Source organism: Lonchura striata, chromosome 19 (assembly GCF_050655825.1).
Source record: "Lonchura striata isolate lonStrDom1 chromosome 19, ASM5065582v1, whole genome shotgun sequence".
In the NCBI taxonomy this organism is placed as follows: Eukaryota; Metazoa; Chordata; class Aves; order Passeriformes; family Estrildidae; genus Lonchura; species Lonchura striata.
In genome coordinates this window covers 4,259,702-4,279,996 of record NC_140721.1, presented here as the reverse complement: position 1 = coordinate 4,279,996, position 20,295 = coordinate 4,259,702, and the positions used below count along the sequence as shown (strand labels likewise).

At 41.4% G+C, this 20,295-nt stretch overlaps 1 protein-coding gene across 2 annotated transcripts in view; it reads left to right on the top strand.

Moving 5' to 3' along the window:
- EFCAB5 (EF-hand calcium binding domain 5) overlaps nt 1-20,194 on the top strand; it is a 35,667-nt gene extending 15,473 nt beyond the window's left edge. Inside the window, exons 8-21 of one of the 2 annotated variants that reach the window (XM_031506472.3) lie at nt 1,656-1,811; nt 6,442-6,541; nt 7,245-7,934; nt 9,045-9,256; nt 10,459-10,615; nt 12,661-12,950; nt 13,656-13,828; nt 14,526-14,754; nt 15,451-15,603; nt 16,750-16,847; nt 17,594-17,847; nt 18,174-18,403; nt 18,591-18,687; nt 20,008-20,194. In XM_031506472.3, coding sequence (XP_031362332.3) covers nt 1,656-1,811; nt 6,442-6,541; nt 7,245-7,934; nt 9,045-9,256; nt 10,459-10,615; nt 12,661-12,950; nt 13,656-13,828; nt 14,526-14,754; nt 15,451-15,603; nt 16,750-16,847; nt 17,594-17,847; nt 18,174-18,403; nt 18,591-18,687; nt 20,008-20,135 — 2,967 coding nt within the window. In that variant the 3' untranslated portion in view covers nt 20,136-20,194. The remainder of the gene's footprint in view (nt 1-1,655; nt 1,812-6,441; nt 6,542-7,244; nt 7,935-9,044; nt 9,257-10,458; nt 10,616-12,660; nt 12,951-13,655; nt 13,829-14,525; nt 14,755-15,450; nt 15,604-16,749; nt 16,848-17,593; nt 17,848-18,173; nt 18,404-18,590; nt 18,688-20,007) is intronic. The other variant, XR_014949561.1, reaches the window with a different exon arrangement.
- The last annotated feature ends 101 nt before the right edge of the window (nt 20,195-20,295 follow it).

Genomic DNA, 20,295 nt, shown 5'->3' with positions numbered 1-20,295 from the left:
TCACATTGTCTTTGCAGGATCAGAATCAGGCTTTAAGGGAGATTATTTTCCACGATTGCATGAGGCTTTCTCCATTTCTAGTGAGATCAGTAGGAACAAGAACAGTTCCATTGTTTTTGATGATAATGTGGTCACAAACTATACCAAGGACTCTGGCTAGCAAGAAGGAGGTGTGCCAGCTTTCTTTGGAGAGGTGTCAAAATCTCTCAGTTAATAACAAATTAATGTATGTTAATTATGTGTACAGTAACTTGCACATCAGCTAAGAAAGGCTTAAGCCTGTGATGGTGCCTCCTGCCCACATGGTGCTTGTAAACACTGTCCTGGTGAAGCTGTTAGACACAGGATTAGTGCAGGAGCCTTTGGATGTGTCATCAAGGTGACATCCAGAATAACAAACTGCTTGCTTGTCCAACCTGCCTGATCCCAACAGCGTCACCTTTACGGTTCCTCTGTCACAAGGCTCTGGGGTTTAATAACCCCAAGAAGCTGGTGGATAGCCATAGCCCCAGATGTGCCACCTTCTCTCCAACCTACATTCTCTTTTTATGCTGAAATGAAGATAAAACCAACATTGCATTAGGAGCTCTTTTTCCTACCAGTCACCCCTCAGGCCATTGCTTTTTTTCTGCTCTTCCTCTCTTTTCCACTTGTCCCATATATTTGGAAATTATGCAATAAAGACATTAATAATAATAATAATAATAATAATAATAATAATAATAATAATAATAATATATATTAATATTTCAGCTGGTTATTGCCTGTGTGGCATTTCAACAAGCCCAAGATATTTTAGCACTTATGTCAGGTATCCATAGTCTCAAAATGGGATAATGGGAAACATTCTGTGCTTTGGAAATTTCTCCTTTTAACTGTATGGGCTCCCTGTTAGTGTGGCTAGCTCCAGAAACCTACTGTAATAATTCAGCCCAGGCTCTGGGATTGTGGTTTGTTCTGATGGCCATTATTATTTATGTCATGCACACCACATTTTTAGAACCATATTGCTTTTGCTCATAAAAGCCACATGGCTATAAATCCAAAGTGTTAAGGTGTCTCCAAGGCTGGAACATAAAATCAATCTCAAGTCAGTAGTATTCCCAGTGTCAGAGGACTTGGGTGACAGCAGGCTCATTTTCAAAAGGATAGTCCTTTTTTTTTTATTGTATCCAACTGCTCCTCTAAACACTGAAATTGTAGGCAATGCTCCTTTTGTGGCATTTGAGAGTTGAGTGACTGTCACTCCTGCAGAATGTAGTGGCTCAAAATGCCTCCTTGGAGGTGAAGTCAAGAATACTAAATGCTGCAGAAAACCATGGAGAACTTAAATCCTCCACAAGAAAATGAAGCTTAAGCCACAGCTTTTCATAGGAGGGATCTGATCCAGCATCTCTGCTTGAGCTTGATAAGTGACCTCTGGACCAGGAAAGGAACTGATCAGGATACATTTCTGCAGTGTCCCATGCTTGTTTGGAGAATATTGTTTCCTCTGAAGGGGAGAATGAAGTAGGCACCAAGTCTGTGTTGTGTTGGCAGCTTAAATTACAAATTCCTAAATATTTGATTGCATGCAATAGATTTTTAGGAGTTCAACTAAAGGTGAAAATGCTTGAAGAAAGATAACCATGTCCACTGCTGATTTCTCTCTATAGCTTGTCCTTTCCTACACTGAACATGTTTCAAGTGACAAGTTCCAAAAAATCATGGAATATCTCCATAAGTGTGCTGAGGACTTCCAAGAAGCAACAAAACATGAGACGCGGAGGCAAATTTTTATTGACCTCTTCCAAGCTTGTGATTATGGAAAGGTAGGCAAAGCAGCTGAGCCTAATTTCAATGTGGGCATGTTCCCAGTTTGGTATTTCTCTGGGTCACTGCTTGCTTTTTCTTTTTCTCAACTCTGGATCCTCTCTTTGTGCTTACTCAGCAGTATTTTAGAGAACAATAGCTGCTGCACTGTTGTCAAATTCATAGTTCTAAGACACAGAAATATCCAATAGCCTGTTAACTGAGGGCTAATTAGAAACTGAATTACCTAAACTGATGACTTGGGACTGAAGTTTGGTGATTCTGGAGAAGAAATTAACCATGGCCTTTAATTCTAAAAAATTACCTGCTTCCACAGCACAGTTCAGAATATTTGAGTGCTAATTTATCTATTCAGCAAAGCTAATCTGATGAAGGTTGACTTTAACAAATGTGCACATTACTTCAATAATTACATATATTGCATTAATTATGTTGCATTACTTTATAGATCTGAAGGGCTTCTCTCAATAAATCTCATAGTTAAAATTTAAAATGCAAAGTAATCCACCTTTACAGCCTCTCTGAGAACAGCACTGTGAACTTCAGCCACAGTTTATAGACAGGAAATTAAAATACAGTAAGTCAGTTACAGAGCTGGAAATGAAACTCAAAAGCCATAATTTGGTTTTCAGCAGCTTTAAACTCTATCAATCATCCTCACAATGCACCTGCATCTCCACTAAAAAGCAAACAAAAAAGTGCTAGACTCATTAGAAAACCAGTAAATAGTAGGAACTGAAGAATCAATGGCATAAACTATTGCTAAAAGCTTGGGCTTCATCCAAAAAGTGTGGTACTTGTTATGAGTACCCTCAGTTTGGCAGTTGCTGGCTACTACAGAGCGAGCAGTTGCCCTAACCTTAGTTTTCTCCCCTACATAAATTTTATATTCTACCCAGCACTCCTCCAGCTATGCTTGCAGAGCCTACCCAGAGTGAACTGTGCTCTACAATGTCATGCTAATAATGTCATTACCGCCAAGAGAAAGGAATTACAGGGCTCATTTCAACACCAATAGTGTGTTCTAGAGAATAGCAGGCAAGCTGCTGTTTCAGGGATGAAGGAAGAAATGTGTCTGCTTCCCAGCTAGGAGATGTTTGACTTTCCTAAGGCTCTGTTAAGAAGGGCTGTGATGGATCCTCCTGGCTACAAGGATATGGAAACCAGAGTCCTGTCTTTGCCACAGATTTCCAAAGGATCCCTTCTTTCCTTTCATGTTATAAAGTGACTTTCTTCCTATTATTTCTGTGGCAGTAATCACCATCTCCATGCTGCTAATCCCAGTGGAATCTCAGAGGCAAGGAGCCAAAAATATTAACACAACAGGAGTGAGCAGCTATCAGCAATGACGCCACTGCTGCTGAAAAAAAATTATCAGAGCACAGAGTTGTGTTTTCCAGGTTCCAAGGTAACCCTGCCCTGCAAACTGAGTTCACTAAAGTGTTCTGTGGACCACGCAGCTCTCTTAAACTTGGCCTGGTTTCTTTTGTAAAGTTCTACTGTACCCACAGGAGAGATAAAATGCAAAGTAACCCAAGGACTTCTACCACTTGAATGTGATCCATTACCTGTAGACCCCATTCTGCAAAGCACAGCAAAGCACTTGTTTCAGTTCCTAATTTCCATTTGTTTGGTAGCAGGCAGTTATTCCAGTCTGCATGGTGAGTGTGGCTGGCTGCCTCAGTGAGCTGCAGTTAGGGCCAGGGAGCTGAGAAAGCAGTGTTTAAATTACAGTCAAATTAGAAGGTATGCACATGATCATTATTATGATTTCAAATGCATGCATCCAGAAGGATGGCAGCTCAGAAGGACAGCCTGGACTATCCACTGCAACAGAAACTTCCCAAGACAATCCCAGAACACAGTTGGATCACTGCTATAATATCCCAAAAGGCAATGGCTCTGTGAATTTTTAGCTTATTGTCCCTGTGCTCACTTGTATCAGTTTATTTTATAACTCTTCATTAATTTCAAGGGATGTTTTAAACAAGGCGTTTTAAAATGAAATTTAATTTAGTAAGAGATTAGTTTTCAAGCCAATGTAGTTTGAGACACTCCTTATTATCTTTCTTGCCATACAGCAACAACAAAGTCTGCTTTCTCATGACCTTTTCTCAGTGTCTGTTCTTCCCTCTTGCTCACTAACAAGCTCATTGTAGGGTTCAGGATACACACATCACATTTCCAAAAAAACAATCAAGTGTTTAAACACTGACCTATCCCTGATTAAATGGCAAGTCTGGTTTAGTCTGTGTTGCCAAAGGAATTACTCACAGGTCACAGCTGAGAATCATCACCTGCCAATATCTAGGTGACAAAAAAATTGGGTCAACGTGTTTCAACTCCCTGGGCATTAAAGCTGCCCCGAGTTTTGGGCAGCTGTACAAACACAGATGTTTTTCTGTTGTGGAGAGGAGAGGCTGTACCTGTCCTGCTCATAAGGTGCAGTACGAAGGGCAGGTGGGCAGGAATCTGTCATCAGCCTCCTTAGTCACACACCAAGTGCAAAGAAAAGTCACCTTTTCTACTAAATTTAGGAACTGGGAAAAATAGCACAGCTGGGGAGAGGAGTTGGAAATGGTTTCTTGTTGTAGTGCTCTTTTCTTCTGTAGGTGGCTGTACTGTGACATGTTCCTCCCAGGGTAAATTGTAAGGAAAAGTGTCCTGAAATAACAGGAACCCCTGCTAAAATGGCAAATCTGTGTAAATTGTAAATGTTTAAATAAGTAAATAAACCCCTATTAATATTTGATAATTTCAGATATTTAATCTATTTTTATATATGTACCTATTTTTATATAAAAATAAAGGTTTTGGATCCAAATAACAAAAAATTCTTCAAGATTTTGAGTTATCTAAATCCTCCAAATATATTATTTTAATAGGAAAAAAAGGTAACCAAATCCCAAAACAACATCCTTATTTTCTTTTTAATAATACTTCATTAATCTATTCCCATTTTAATTAAGTAAAATTATGCATTAGTACTGCAAAGTTCAGGGCAACCAGCAGATGATTGTGATGAGTAACAGCTGAGGAAATTTGAATGGAAAATTGAGTGTGTGTAATGGAAATACTGAATGGAGGGTCCAAATATTCACAGTGATCTGGGAACACCTTTAAAATGTGTGTTTGTGCATCTCCTAAATGGATCAGAACACAATCTGATATATTCAGCTGAAAGACAAATAACAAGAAATGTTTTCACAGGGGTGTGCAAGGTATCTGCATGTTAATGTCAGAAGATATTGGGAATCAGGACCTACATCTTGTAAATTTAGGGACAAAATTCTGTGATGACATTTCTTGTTCCAAACCCACCCTGAGCTGAAATTCAACCCTGACTTCCAGCATTTTTTTACCAGCAGGAATTAAATTACCAGATACTGAAGCACTAAAATTGTACCAGATGGCTTCTTACATTTCAGTTCTGGTCCTTTCTGCAGAACTGGCAAAGCCCCTTCCCTGTAAAGGAAGGTGCTGCAGTACCAGCAAATGTGATGTGTTCACTTAGTTCCAGCACTAACTTCACCAGTAGGGTTTTTTCCATATCCTCTGTTTTTAACTACTGGTGCCAATAATTACAGTTTCAGGTTATAAACAATGCAGTCATCTTGAGCTAATTTCCAGAAAAGAACAGCAAAATTCTTCCTTTATTTCTTTAGTCTAAGGACAGGAAAAGTTCACAAGGAATTAAAAGCCTGGTGAATTTTACATTTTTCAGTTTTTAATCTAAGAACAAAATGTGAAAAGGAAATCAATAATTCAGATGGAAAGCTACTCACTACAAATAATGAACTTGAGTAAATAGTTTCCTAATTAACTACTTTATTTCATTAAATGGGAGGGAGATTACAAAGGTGGCAGGACTTAAATAATGACAACAGGAATACATAATAAAATGGAAAACTTGCAATCGTTTAGGTTTGCTTTACTTTTTAAATCCCTCAATTTCCTGATTGGAAATGACCCATATCATTGCCTTTTCCTGGGTTTATCATCTGTGTACACTCCTGAGCAATAAGGATTTCATAAACTCTGCACCTTCCTCTGCACTGGAACTGCTGATACCTCTCTCACCTCTGTGGTCAAATGCCTATGAATTTTTAAAGGAAATTAGGGAGATTGTCATAATAGCTTAGCTTTTGGACTAATTATGTTTCCAGGCCAATACATCGCACTTCAAAGGAGATGATGGGGCACAAAACCAAACTACAATGTGCAGTCACTAAGGTAACACAGCACAGCCCATAATACATGGAAATTCTTCCATGATACTGTCAGGCAATCAATATCTGTCCTGAGAGTATGAAGTGTTAAAGCTTTGATCTTTACACGAAGAACTCCTTTGGCAGAACAGTTACAATTATCTCACTGTAATTTATCAAGGACATGGCAAAGGAAGAGCCTGCAAAGTAATATATATGGGGAGTGCCGGCAAAGCCCAGAAGAAATTTTTGCATCTATGAAATAAATTCACTTCTTTGGAATTTATAGTGATGTTCTGGTAATGGGTAATTATCAGCCACAGGTAATTCTTGGCTGATGGTGCCTTTGTAGTGCTGCAAATGTTGATGTAAGTCACAAGAACCACAGGAAAAGCCCGGTAATTTTAATTTCTTTGTCTAGGTTGGTGTCTTGGATAGACAAAAAATACTGGCCCTGCTGAGAGACTTCTATGACAGAACGCCCAAGACTGATGAGTGGGAACTCTGGAACCCCAGAGAATGTGAGCACATGGGATGTTTCAGTTGTGGTTAAAACATTGTGAGTCCACACAAGGCTGGATGGTTCAGATATGTTTTATAAGTGTTACCAGAAATGAGCAGAGCCCAAAAAAAGGATCCAAATAACTGCTGTGGTCTATACACCAGAATTTGCAAGCACGTTTGGCAAATTGTGATGCAATGTTCAGAAATGCTTCAGCATCCAAATGTTTTCCTTACTACAGAATTCTGAAGTACCTTTTGGGAAATAGAATTAAAGAAAGATTCTTTCTGAAACAATTGTTCTTTATTACTGGGCAATATTAGAAGTTAATTTTGTGTTTGCACTAAAATACCTCCAGAAAGAAAAAGTAAAAATGGAGGGAATCATCTGCATGAAATTAAAATATTTTAAAGATATTGGACATTAATTAATTGCTGAGATCAAATGCAAGGTGAATTACATCTCTCCTTCTTAGTGTAGAGGATGATGAAATATTTATTTCAAAGGAGAAGTGGTGTAATACATAGCCAGAAGAGCAGATATCTGCAGGCAAAGACATTATTCTGAAGCTTTGTGTTCTTGAGATGTGTCTTGGTAGAAGATACTTTCTGGTAGTTTGTATTTACTTGGCATTACCTTTTTTCTTTGAATTTTCTTATGCAACACTAGAAAACATAAAACCAGGGCACACTATCAGCTTGCACATATTTTTTCTGTTTTAGGGCCAATAATTGAGCTGCAAGATATTCATCTTATGAATTTCTGGGGAAGCCTTGGTGACCAGGAAGTTTGTGAGGAACTCAGTGAAAATTTGGTCTTGTCTCAAACAGAAATTTCTGAGGGACAGATTTTAGGAAATGAACCTGTAGATGATGATAGGGAAGAGACTGACAGAATGAGCACCAGTGCTACAGAAGGAGTTGTTGAAGAAATGGGCATGAGTGAAGCTGAGACTGGAGGAATTTCCAAGGAGGAAACTGAAGAAGCAGAGCCAAGTGCTTCTGAAGTGAGCAAGGAAGGTGAGGATGTCATGTCAGCTGTGGAAAGCACTGGCCTTGAAGCTACTGATTTGGATGAAGAACCTGGATCTGGAAAACCAGAGGACTCCATCCTGGGCAGCGAGCCTGAGACAGAAACAAAACCAGAAGGAGATCATACCTCAAACAGAGAACCTGGATCAGAAGAGCAAGTTAGTCAAGAGGACAGTGGAGTTACAGAGACAGCACCTGAAGCTACAAGCACAGCCTCAGGAGACAGAGGTGTGACAGACACGCATGTCACTGAGTCCCAGCAGGACACTCCAGCTGCAGAGGCTGTGAACGAAACCTCTGCAAGCAACGAGAGCCAGTCTGACCAACAGACAAGCTCAGAGACAAGACTGCAAGATGAGGGTATGCATGACCAGGGTAAAGGTAAAGTGTTGTTTTTTTTTTTTTCTGACAGACCTTAATAATTTTCAGTGTATATATTTGGATTGGTTTAACTACAGGGTGTTTTAAATCCATTTCAAAACCATGTGAGTGATTTCTGAGTAGAGAAGACCATAAGCTTTGCTATCTTTGCAGCATGGTGTTTCCTGCAAAGATTTCAGAGCTTATTCCTCTCACAGGATGGCAGGTGAGTCACTTTGCTGGTGATCTGTATTCAAGGCCCTGAGCAGACACTTTAATTCAAGTAGGGATTTTGTGAAGCAGCAGCATTTTTATAATAAGGAGATACTTTATGTTCTGTTTCACTCTGTAATATTATCATAGCAAGACAGGAACCTGAGCACATTAAATCTAGAAATTACTTAAATAACTTTTAGACTGTGACTGCCTATAGGAAGATGTGCTATGAGATCATCTAGCAGGAACCTTTTATTTTAATCTCTCGCTGTGTTTCCAAAGGATGATCCTACTTAATTTTCTACAAAGGCCTTTGTTCTAGGAAGGCTGTGATCAGACAACTGTCTTTCAAAGAGGTATTTTCTTAAACATCTTAGAAGGGCCAACCTCCTTGCTAGCACTCTGTGAACACTCTTGTGTCTCATGGATTAGAGCACTGCAAGGACTGGGTCTGCATTGTCTGAACAATCCAATGACAGGCTCATTATGTAAAGCTGATGGTACAGCCCCCTGGTACCTACAGCTTTCTGTGGTAACTTCCAGTGCACAGCACTACCCTGCCCTTCAGTCAGTCCGTGGATGTGCATCCTGTTTGTCTGGGACAGCAGTCCCTCAATGAGGTCTTTGTCTCAGACAGCCCCCTGCTGAGTAAGAGCAATTCCAGCTCACCTGTAGTCAGGGTTTGACCTGGCTGTAGGATGGCATCCATGCCAGACTGGATCTGCAGAGCTGCTATTAGAAGAGTATAAGCAGATTAAGGCCTTTACTCAGCATGGAGTCAGTCTGCATTCAGCCATAATTTCCCTGGATAGGAAGTGCAGGATTGAGGGCTGTGTTGATAGCTGCCACGTGGTTGGCTTTAGGGTAGCATTTGGCTTCCTGTGACACACTGTGCTTTCTGTCTTTCATACTCAGGTCCCAGCCCCAGCGTGGCAGAGATTCAGAGCTGTCAGGATTCTTATATTAAGAGCTTTGCTGTGAGCTGCCTCACCCTGCCACAGTTTGTACAGCTCATGGACAATTTTGTTGGTGAAGACATTTCTCTGCCTACTGTGAAGAGGCTTACTGCATTTATCAAAGGAGAATACAAACAGACAGAAGAGGAAAAAATGAAACAACGAGAAAAAGTAAATATTGATAAGTTTTGCTGATCCCATGTCCAAACAAAAACCAAGCAAATGCCCACAAGCACTTTGCAAAGTCAGCTGTTAATCTGATGCTGGCAGAGCTCTTCCACTTGCAGTCTTGCATCCCCTTTTCCTTCAGGAGACCTTTTACCCCTTTGTTTTCATACAGATGCTCCCTCCCTAGCCCTCAGCTCTGGAAGTGATGACAGACTCATTCTGTTAGAGGTTGTCTGTCTATCCTAGAGCCGGACTCAGTGAGACAATAGTTGATAGTTAATTGTGAAAGAGTCCAAAACATTCCATTCTGCTTATTCACCTTTATAATAGCCAAGAACCTGATCTCTGACCTACTGCACTGGTATGTACATAGGAGGTTGTGGATGTTTGGGGAGGATTTTAGAACAAGTGTGTTTGGGTTTGCTATGTGCATGGCTGGATGTGAATGTGCACAGGCTTATTTAGTTTTAAGTTACCAGGTGCTCTTGCCATGTGTAAAAAAAAAAATATTCTCCTTCCTCATGGCCAGCATCAGTATGCCTCATATCACTACAGGTCTCTTTTGTGGTGCATTTCTCTAGCTGTGTTTTCTTCAGACCTCCTTCTGGTTTCCCTCTGTGCTGCTGACCTAATTTGAACGAGATATTGGATCTGACGGCTCCATAGTCCTCACTGAACACAGCACACACTGCCAGTAGTTTGGCCTTTGAGTGAATTCCACTCCAGCCAGTTATCCCTCTGTGCTGGGTTTAGAGGACAAATGGTAACATGTATTTACTTGGAGCCCACACACTTCAGGGCAGCACCAGCAAAATAACAGTGTACAGAAATATGAACTGTCCCATCTTGGGGTGTCACTGGCAAGGCTGTGGTTAGGTCCCGAAACTTGCACTTGCACCTGAGCTGACATCACCTTAAATCCAGCACAGGCTTAATTTGTTCACTTTGAAATAACTCTGCAGTGCTGGTCCTGCTAGTAAACTGAACTGTCCCCTGTGTTTAGTGCTTCTAAGTTATCTCCCAGGTTTAACAATTCATCTCTAGGTCTGAACCATGTATGTACAGATTTGGCCTGGCCCATAGGAATGATGTGATTGGCACAACCACTTGCAGAGTGTGTCCACCCTTGTGTAGTGTCCCCATTTGTGTGGTGTCCAGCATCAGTGTCCAAGAGTTACCAAACACCAGCTGTTCCTCTGTTGCAGGTTCACCGCATGTCTCAGGTGGCCCAAAGGAAGCAGCTTTTGGAGGCACTTTTTGAAAAGTGGGACAGCAAAGCATGTGGGTCTCTGGACCTGGAAGAGGTGATTGCTGTTCTGAGCACATTCAAGGAATTCATGGGAAAAGAGGCCTTGATGGAGGGTAAGGAAAAATCTCTGCTCTGGGAAAACAACACAGGAGGCCTTCAACCATTCAGTGACAGAGCTAATGAGGCTGTTGCAAGCACCAGTTTGGTTTTGCAAGCAGTCATAAGCATTCACAGTATGAGGTGTAAAATGGAAAGGAACTGTTACCCAGACCTATTTGTTAATGCATTGCTCCATCCCCTCCTCCTGTGCAAGATTCCCAGGCAGAGAAGTAGCTCAATGTTTTAATGACACTGGGATGAGTTGAAAATTTGTTTCAGCTGTAATATGCAATGTATACATGTGATATGGCAGTGAAAAAGCACACAAAGCCTGAGGACATGTTTGCACTTTTAGTCCAGTCCATCTGTATTATCCAGCTATTTTTAATAGATACATTTTGCAGTGCTTCCAGCAAGAATGTACCTCACAGGAAAGAACAGCTTTCCTTATAGATCTCAAATTGCCTGTAGTTATCCACACTGTCACACAGCTCTCATGAATTACAGAGCAGCTTTGAGTATCACTTCTCTGTTGGTTATTTCACTGCATAAACTTAGCAAATTTGGTCCTTGATAGAAAAGACTTTAGTCCAGCAGAAGTGCTGCAGGTTCACCTGAACCTGCTGTCTGGCAGCCTTGTACATATTAACATGTGGGCATAAGGTGCTCTGAAACACTGTATTAGCAATTAAGAACATGTCTCCATGTGTGCTTGGGTGGAAGAGACTGGTTTTTTCATCTCCATGCTCATCTTCATGCTGTTTCTTCTGCTGCAAATCACTAAAAATGGCTCACTTTGGCAACCACCAAAATCTCTTTATCCTTTAGCTCATGAAGGCAGCTGGTGGGGTGGGGAGCACACCAGTATGTCACTGTTAATAATCTCCAGGATGTCCAGCCAGGAGAAACTGGCCGTTCACTGCTCTCTTGTATTCAAAGCATGCCAGAACATACCATGGAAATATGGAAGGACACAGTCCCTTCCATGAAGGGCTCATAAAATAAAGGACAAATAAATTTTAGAAAGAGAGCATAGCAAAATCAATACCACCTACCAGCAATATTAATTATTTCTAGCAGCCTCAACTTAATCTCTCAAGGATGTAGGACAAGCAGGCTTGGGGTAAGGGTTCATTGGTCTTCTCCTGGATGGAAACACAGAGTAAAAAGTGAGTACAATATTTTGATTGTCCTTGCAAGTGAAAAGTGTAACATTAGCTATAAAGGGGAAAATAATTCATTATGCTGTGGCTCAGTAGTGAAGGAAGTGATCATAACACATTCAACTTCCTGTGTATTTTTTTCTGCATCCCTTTCTTCAAAGTAAGGAGAAAGTGGAGGAAAAAATCCAAATATTTTATATGATAAAAAAATTTCTCCATCCTAGTTCTGACAGAAAATCACAAATTAAATTAGAATACTGACTGTTCCTTAGACTATGGGCTGGATAAGACAGCATTAAGCATCATGGCCCCACCATGATTGAGGCCACGTTAGTACTTGCTACTTCTTCAGCTAAAATCTGTGATAATGATGATAAAACGGTTTGGATTGGAAGGAACCTGTAAAGATCATCTAGTCCAACACCCTGCCGTGAGCAGGGACATCTTCGGGCCCAAGGGGATTTGAAAACAGGATGCAGAAAGAATGATGGAAGCATCAGTCAGAGACTGAAGCCCGGGCTGCGGAGCCAGGCAGCGCCCGCACATTGCTCAGGCTGTGCAAGAGCACCCCCGTGAGCGCAGAGCCTGCGCCGCGCTGGGACAGCTCTGCCAGACCGGCCGCGGAGTTAAGCAGCACCAGGAGAGAAACCAGGGCTGCGCCGGATTCCTTCTCACAGGAGGGAAGCCGGCATCTAGTAAAAGGATGCGTACAGTCTGGACACTGGACATTACCTGCCAGTGTGGCCACTTCCATCTAGGAGACAGCTGAAAGCAACCTAGAAGGACGGGCTGGATGGACTCCACCCAAAGTCTGTTTAGGTCTTGTTTCGTATTTTGCAAAACTGATTAATAACTAAATTTTCCCTGTCTTATTTTCTATTTTTTTTTCCTACTAGCAAAGGAACAGCTTTGCTCCCGATACCCACAGCTCAGTAAAGTGGGGAAGCTATCCCCAAAGGCATTCCAGATTTTCCTTGAGTTAATTGCTTCCAACTTCACTGGCAATGAGGATGAAACAATTGATAACTTGGTGAGATTCCTGACCACAAGTGTGGAAAAAAGTCACACCAAGAGCTTGCAAAGCTCAACCAGGAGGAAATGGCTGCAGGATATCCAGAAAGCAGCTGAGACCAGTGGAACAAACATGGAACCAGTGTACAGAGCAGTGATCAAGGCCCTGTCTGAGGTAGGCATCTTTGCTCTGCCAGTACCGAAGGAATGTCAGGGATAATTTTGCCTCACTTATGGAAAAGCTGACTCAGGTCAGAGCTGGAGATCCATAGTTATAGTTTTGTAGCTTATGAAATGAAACACACCAGAATCGGTTTGGGACAAAGATGGTTAATTTGTAGTGGAAAGAGTTTCATTTTTAATTTACAGCTGCAACTTCAGCTGTTTTTCCTCACTATTAAAGCCCTCCTCAAAGCCAAACTTCTCTCAGTGTAGCTGAAGTGTTCTTGCAGTATTGTCTAGGTTTGTAAATATGGCAACTCTGGTACTTGTTGGGGTTTTTCTGGGTTTTTTTTTGTTTAGTTTTTTGGTTGTTGTTTGTTTGTTTGTTTGTTTTCTTAAAGGAATCTCCTATTTGAGAATAAATTTTTAGGACTTTTTCTTAGGCACAGATAATAGTTAGGGATTATTTTTCTATTTATTCCTCCCCATTAGCAACAGGAAAAAGGAAATCAGTTTCACTTGCCAATCAAAATACCAAGTGTTTGTGCTTGTCACGGAGTGCACTGGGCAGAGACACACAGCCATGTCATGGGGTTGGTGACACACAAACTCGGTGACCCAGAGCAGCATCTCAGCAAAAATTAAACAAGTGCTAAGTCCATTAATTAAGTGCCAGTGGCTAATGTACAGACTGTGATGGGGAACATTTGGTTGCTAGGACATGGAAGCCCATGGGAATAACAAGAGGATCAGTGCATATATTGCCCTTTTGGAAGAGAACCAGCTCTCCCCAGAGCAGGGCCAGGTCCTCCTGCGCTACATGGCCTGTACCCCAGACGATGCTCCCTACCTCCTAAACCGAGTACTGCACAGAGACATGAAAGGGGTCAGGTAAGAAAAGCTGCAAATACCTGTTCCGTTTCCTCTAAACTGCTTGGAATGTATGGGGCAGTGTTTGGGATGCTCTGGAAACTGAGAGAGACTGTTGTGGGATGATCCAATATCCCATACATGTCCTTATACTCCACATGGTCTGTTTAGAACTGCTTTGTTTGGGATTTCACTCCTCTCCCTGGGGAGATTAGCTCACAGTCTAATAAATCTCATCCTTTAGCAAATGTCTGTGGCATTGGGCCTACATTTCCTCCTTTAAAAATTAATTCCCTTATGCCAGTTTACATCCACAGGATATTTTTGAGAACAATGCCTTTCCTTCCCTAGTGTTTATGCTATAAACAGCTTTCATGCTTCTTCACTTGTCATTTCCAAAAGCCAGACATATTTGTCTCTTTAAACATTGCTGCCTCTAACCTAGTAAATGTAACTGCTGCTTGCTTCTGTAATCTTTTTCATTCCATTCATTAGCTGATGTTTTTAAATGTCCTAAGGATGAAAAGTGCCTCTGTATTACCACTGCCTTTGGGATGCAAGTGGTAAATGTGGTATTACTGAGTGTGGTCAGAGTATGGAGCTCACACCTTCATTCTCTGATGCCAGAAAACAGGAAGAGACCAAAGCTGCAGTATTTACTGTTAGCTACAGGTTTCTTGCTCCTCCTGACAAACCTCGTCATAAATTTATATTTCAGCTTTGCAGCCATTGACCAGGGAAAGCCAATCTATGTTCCAAGAGTTCAGCACCATGGAAACATTCACTTCTGGAACTCTGACGACCCTGTGGAGGAGAAGAAAGGTTCACTTCTGGTGCTGCCTCTGTATGATGCTCATTGGAAAGTTTTTGGCATTCTAGGACTTGACACTCTTCGGGATCAGAGTCACAAATCCATCTTCCTGACACATGAGATCACTTTCTACGAGGTGAGCACCATCAGAACGTAGTTTGTTACTTCAGCTGCCAAAAAACTTGTGAATTTTACATGTTTGTTCTGAGTAAATGTAAGATGTGCAACTAAAAAAGTATCTGTGGGTCCCCTTCTGCAGTATATGGTGAAAGTGGTGTGAGGAGAGCACCTTATCAGTATCCTCCTGATTGGTATCTTATCTGAAATTTATTATGAGGTATCACTTCATCAATAATTTATTTAATCTTCTCCTGACTAGAATGTTAATTGACCTTTTGTGCAAAGTCCAAAGAAATCAGCTTTTATTTCTTGAAGCTTTCCATCTCATATTTCTGTTCATTTCCATTAAAAACTGTACTTTTTTACATGGTGGAATAATTAAAAGTGACAGCTGTCCGAATTTCTTTGGGATGCTCTTTGGGATCAGGCTCACTGTGGATGCATAATCTGGGCAGCAGGGAGCGCAGCAAGCCAACCTTACCGGTCCATTTGGCTATTTCCACTAAAAATCAGCTCTGTCTGTTTAAGGACTTGGCCGTGACCGGGTACTGAGTACTTCAGGGCATTATTTGATAAGGGACATTTCACAGCTACTTTTCTGCTTTACAAATTCTGATTAAAGCAATTTGTTACAACACGAATATTTCTCCAGCTTTTTTCTCCAAAATTGTGTGAAATTGTCTGGCTCACTTGGAGGATTCTGCTTTCACAGGGAGTTTGTCATGCATTCAGCAAAGCCTACCACCACATCTGCATGCGGGAAAATGTCCTACAAGTGGCTGTCACTGCTCTGGACTGGTTGTATCCCAGGACACCCAGCATCCATGCTGTCACAACCTATCTGGTGGCACCTGGCAAAGACAAGGTACTGCAGAGAAAAGGTCTGTAATCATCAGGGGCTGAAAGGCTGCTTCAAAGAGGAAGTGCCATCTCCAGCTCCCTGTATTTTTCCAGTGGTTTTATCATTAAAGCTGAAGCCTGCACAAGATTCTTGTGCCTGCTGCAACAAAAGGTAGAGAGGCAAGACTCCCTCTGTAAAGGAGACCCCTCTTCAGTTTTTTCATCCTCCCATGTAAAAGAATTCAAGAGCACTGCTAGCATAACCCTTTCTCCATATGAAAAGGGAGTATTCTCCTACTTTAGTGCTCACTGCTGCAACCAATAGAGCAGAACCCCATACCCATCCATCCCATCATCTACCCATCCATAGCTTTGCTATCTGGGACTTCCACTAAGGGAAATGCTTCTCTTTGGAGATCCTCTGCATGTCAAAATTATGGTATTTAATAAGATAATGTTACAGTTAATATATTAGCTCTTTGTTCTGAACTTATGTCAGCAGCCAAGATGTAAATACATCTCAGGAAGTGACTGGTTCACAATTAGCCAGCTTGCAAAGGCAGCCCTGCTCCATGCAGATCATTTCCAGTTGTGCAGCAGGCACTTGGGCCCTGGGAAGCTTGTCACTTCGTGTACTAGTGAGCTGAGAAGACAAAAACTATATGCAATATTTAGGACTGATCCCGTGTCATCCCAAAGTCTGTATGACATCTGCTGCAGTCATAATTCATCTGCTTCCTCTGATAAGCATGGTTTATGTTGGCAGTGTTCTGTTGTCATTCCAGGCTCAGCACTGTTCCCTTGTTAGCTGCTGATAGCCAGGTCAGTCACTCCCCTCTGTGCTTTCCATGTGTTAAGACACACTGACACAAACATGACATGAGAAAGGACTGCAAGACGATGGAAAAAAGAATGGAAACATCTAGGCCTGTGGGTGTTCCTCAGTGTAGAGTCTGGGGTGGATTAAATAGTCTGGCTGAGGGAGGTCCAGGGCACATTCTTCACCCATCTCTGGGAATAAAACATAGTGTTGGGAGATGTCTTTAAACAATCCCATTGCTCTTGAATGTACATGGGAGTTTCCTATAAGAAACCATTTCCTCCCCCTCCAAGCTTCAAAATATCTGTTTCTTTCTTGGATGCAGCTAAACCTTCATTTTCTCTCTGGCAGAACTATGTTCTGTGCAAGGTGATCACTACAGATAACACAGGACAAAAGGAAATCCACAGGTCTCCTATTGTTCTCCTCAGAGAGGAAAATCTCCTCAGGTAGGCTCCAGCACCTGTAATGGGACTGGTCCCCTCTGCTCCTGACTCAACCTGCATCGGGATGATCCACATTACATGAAACCCCTGGCAGAGCAGCCCTGGGAATGTCTGGCTGCAGCTCTCTCACTCTCAAAGCTTCTGGTGTGTATGCACAGGGCACTGAACTGTGAAGGGCTGAGAAGTGTTTTCTCTTTGACTTTAGGCTGCAAAAACTTCTGACTTAATGCTTACCAGCTGAGCTGCCAAGGTTTGCAGGATTGCAGCCTACACAGAACCATTTTGCTCTTTAGAATAATCTGTATTTTTTCCTGGCCACATTAGTCTCATTTCCTTCAATTCTCTGCTTCCTTCCACTGCCAAGATCCTTACAGACTTGTCTTTAGGCATATCATCCTTGTTTTCAACGTTGCTTATTCCAGCAGCTGTTTTTACTTTTTATAAAACTGTCTAGAACAAAAGTCAATGCAGTTAGAAACAGCAAACTGCTTTTAAAGCAAGATTTGTTAAATTCTCATGATTTTCAGCAATCACCTTGACTAAGAAATATCATGTCCCAATGCTATTTTTTCCTTTGTGTACATGCCATGAATGATACTTAGAGCTTTGCAAACTTCAGTTCAAGGAAACAAACTATGATTTAGTAATGTAATATTTTTATTTTAACAAGAAATGAATGGCACCTTAATTATGCTAAGTAAATCACCAAAACAAACCAGGATTGAAAACCCTAGCACATTTCATTTCAGAGATTACCTGTTCAAGTGCACAGACAGTTCAGAGGTCACTCTCACTTCTGTCTATGGAGAACACCATATTGCAGTACCTCTCCATGACCTATCAAGACAAACTCTCGGCATATTTGATATCAGCATCGGACAGCACAAGAAATTACCACCTGAGGAACAGAAAGACCTGCAGAAAATGCTAAAGATGGTCCAAGCTGCCTGCTCAGAGATCCTGCAGAGGTTTCTAGAGGAAAGGGAACCAACAAAATTGCTGGGTATTGTGCATACAGATGTGAGATGTGTTTTTGGGGTGAAAAACTATATTAAAAGTATCATTCCTACAAGTATGGAAAGACAAATACAAATCCTTGGTATATATAAACTACTCCCAAGCAAGTCTCAGAGTTTAGCAGAGTGGAGTTAAACAGAATGGGCAGATTTTGACTCTGGCTCACAGGGTACATCCTGCTGAAATCAAAGGTGTGAAGCAGACACCTTGTTGCCCTCAGGGATCCAGCACAAAGACTGTTAGTCAGTAATGTAAGTCCTGAGTAGCAGATGTTTCTGAGCAGCTTCTTGAGAGGTGTGGTTTTGATTGCAGAGGCAGAACGTGTGACAAATAGGAGGCATGCATGGATTCTGTTCCACCGGTTCATGCTGCAGGAGCTGCGTGAGTGTGTCCTGAAACTCGGTGCTGAGAGCTTTGCTAGAATAAAGAGCTGTGCAGAGCCCCCAGCTCTGGTACAGGATGTAGTTAAGGCTGTGCTGCTGCTTTTGCATCCAGACTGGAAGGACTCAGAGGAGACTGAGAGCTGGAGTCAGTGTAAACTGGTAAGAATTCAAATTGTTGAGTGTTTGTTTTCTATTCTTCCTCCTCTAAAAAGACACAGTGGGATCAGCCAAGGGGGTAATGGCAGTGAAATAATTAATTACCTATATATTTCCTATATGTTTCTCATCTATCTTTAATTCTGTAAGATTTTCACAGACCCCTAATCTTTTTGTTCCTGCATTGCAGAAACTTGATGACAAATTGATTCAGGAGATTTATTGCTTTGATCCAACTGCTTCATCTGTGCAAGTTCAAGCAGAGCTGCTGCTGGACCTCATCACTGGTAAATATCATAAACTCACTGGGAGGTTACCAGGCATTTCAACAACAAAACTGTGTCAATGGCAATGTTCAGCTGCGTGTTTTTTATAGGCCTTACTTCAGAAATTAACTTTGATTTCACATTAGATTAAACAACAGCTAATGGGTCCTAAATATCAGCAATCTTTTTTGGTCAATAGAAATGAACCTGTTAAATTTAGACTCAGAATTCACTACCTTCAGGAAAGGGGGAGCAGATCAGCTTTGAAACCTTCCAGAACAAGTGATCTCATTGTAAACCTCCTGATAAGCATGAAGAATGAGGGTTCTTCTGGCAAGTAATATGTAAAGGCATATGAAGAATGATGATTCTTTTGGCAAGCAAGTCTGCTTCAGACCCCTGTGCCCTGCCCTAGGGACTGACCCATCCCCAAACAGGAATACACAGTGTGAGCCCTCCTCTTCATAAACACCATCTGCCAAGTGCTCAATGTACTCACAGGCCATAGACAGGAGCTCTTTGTCAGTCTGTCCGTGAGTATTTTTTTGTGACACAGCAGTCAAGAGGCTGTTATTATTATTTGCAATATCTTTGTAAGAGAAATTACTTGCTCTTGTTGAGATCTCTCTCTTCATGATCTAATACCAGTCTGAGAGGCCTGTTAAAAGCCAAACGTGGACAAGAGTTATTACTTTAGCTGGGGATATTTATCAACAGTACCCTGCCTGCTGATAAAGAGAAAACACTTGAGGCAGTGATAGTTCCTTTTTATGTGTTCTCCTCTTATATATTAAACTAATTCACTGGAAAGAGCAAAACAGGCCTAGAGCATCCAGTTTTCCAAGAGTTAGGGATACTGATGTAATTAGATTAAAGAATGTAGCTTTAGAAACTGCAGATGTGCTAGGAGAGGTTGTTTTCCCAGGATGGAACCTATTCTGAGGGAGCAGTGTCACATCAGGGGTATGAATGCAGGTATAACCCACAGTTACGGGAATTCCTTTAAAATGAACATCAGGTAATGTCCATACATTCCAAATAGAAGTGCTGGTTTAGCATTAAAATATAGCAGAGCACTTTGTACAACAGTCCACCCACCACAAAATAAGATAAATTATAGTGGAAAGTCAGCACCTGACAGGTCACTGTCACAATATAGCTTTGTGCTTTTCAAACCATCACCCTTCCTGAAATTACTGGATTCGGGATAAACTCTGCTGAGGGGATGATCTTCTGTTCTTGTGGCAACACTGCTCATGGTTTTGACTTTCCCTCTTTCCCTGTTGTATTTTCAGCTGGGTTTTTTTGTTTGTTTTGTTTGGGGTTTTTTTTTTGTTCCAGATGTCCCTCAAGCAGCAGTGTGGCAGCAGGACTCTGCTCCAGCCCAATACCTGTACCAGTGGCTTCACACCTGCCTGGCACTCGCAGAGATCACAAAAAGCCAACAGACTGGAAAAAAACATCTTTAGCCCCTTTTGGCATCCAGTTCTAATATGCCTCCATTAAAATATCTTAATTTCTCATATAACCGTTGTGATTCTGGTGTTTCACATCTTTTATTAAATTAACTGTTGATTTTCTCTTTTTTATTCATAGGCACTAGTATTTGTTGTTAAGATGGCTTACATC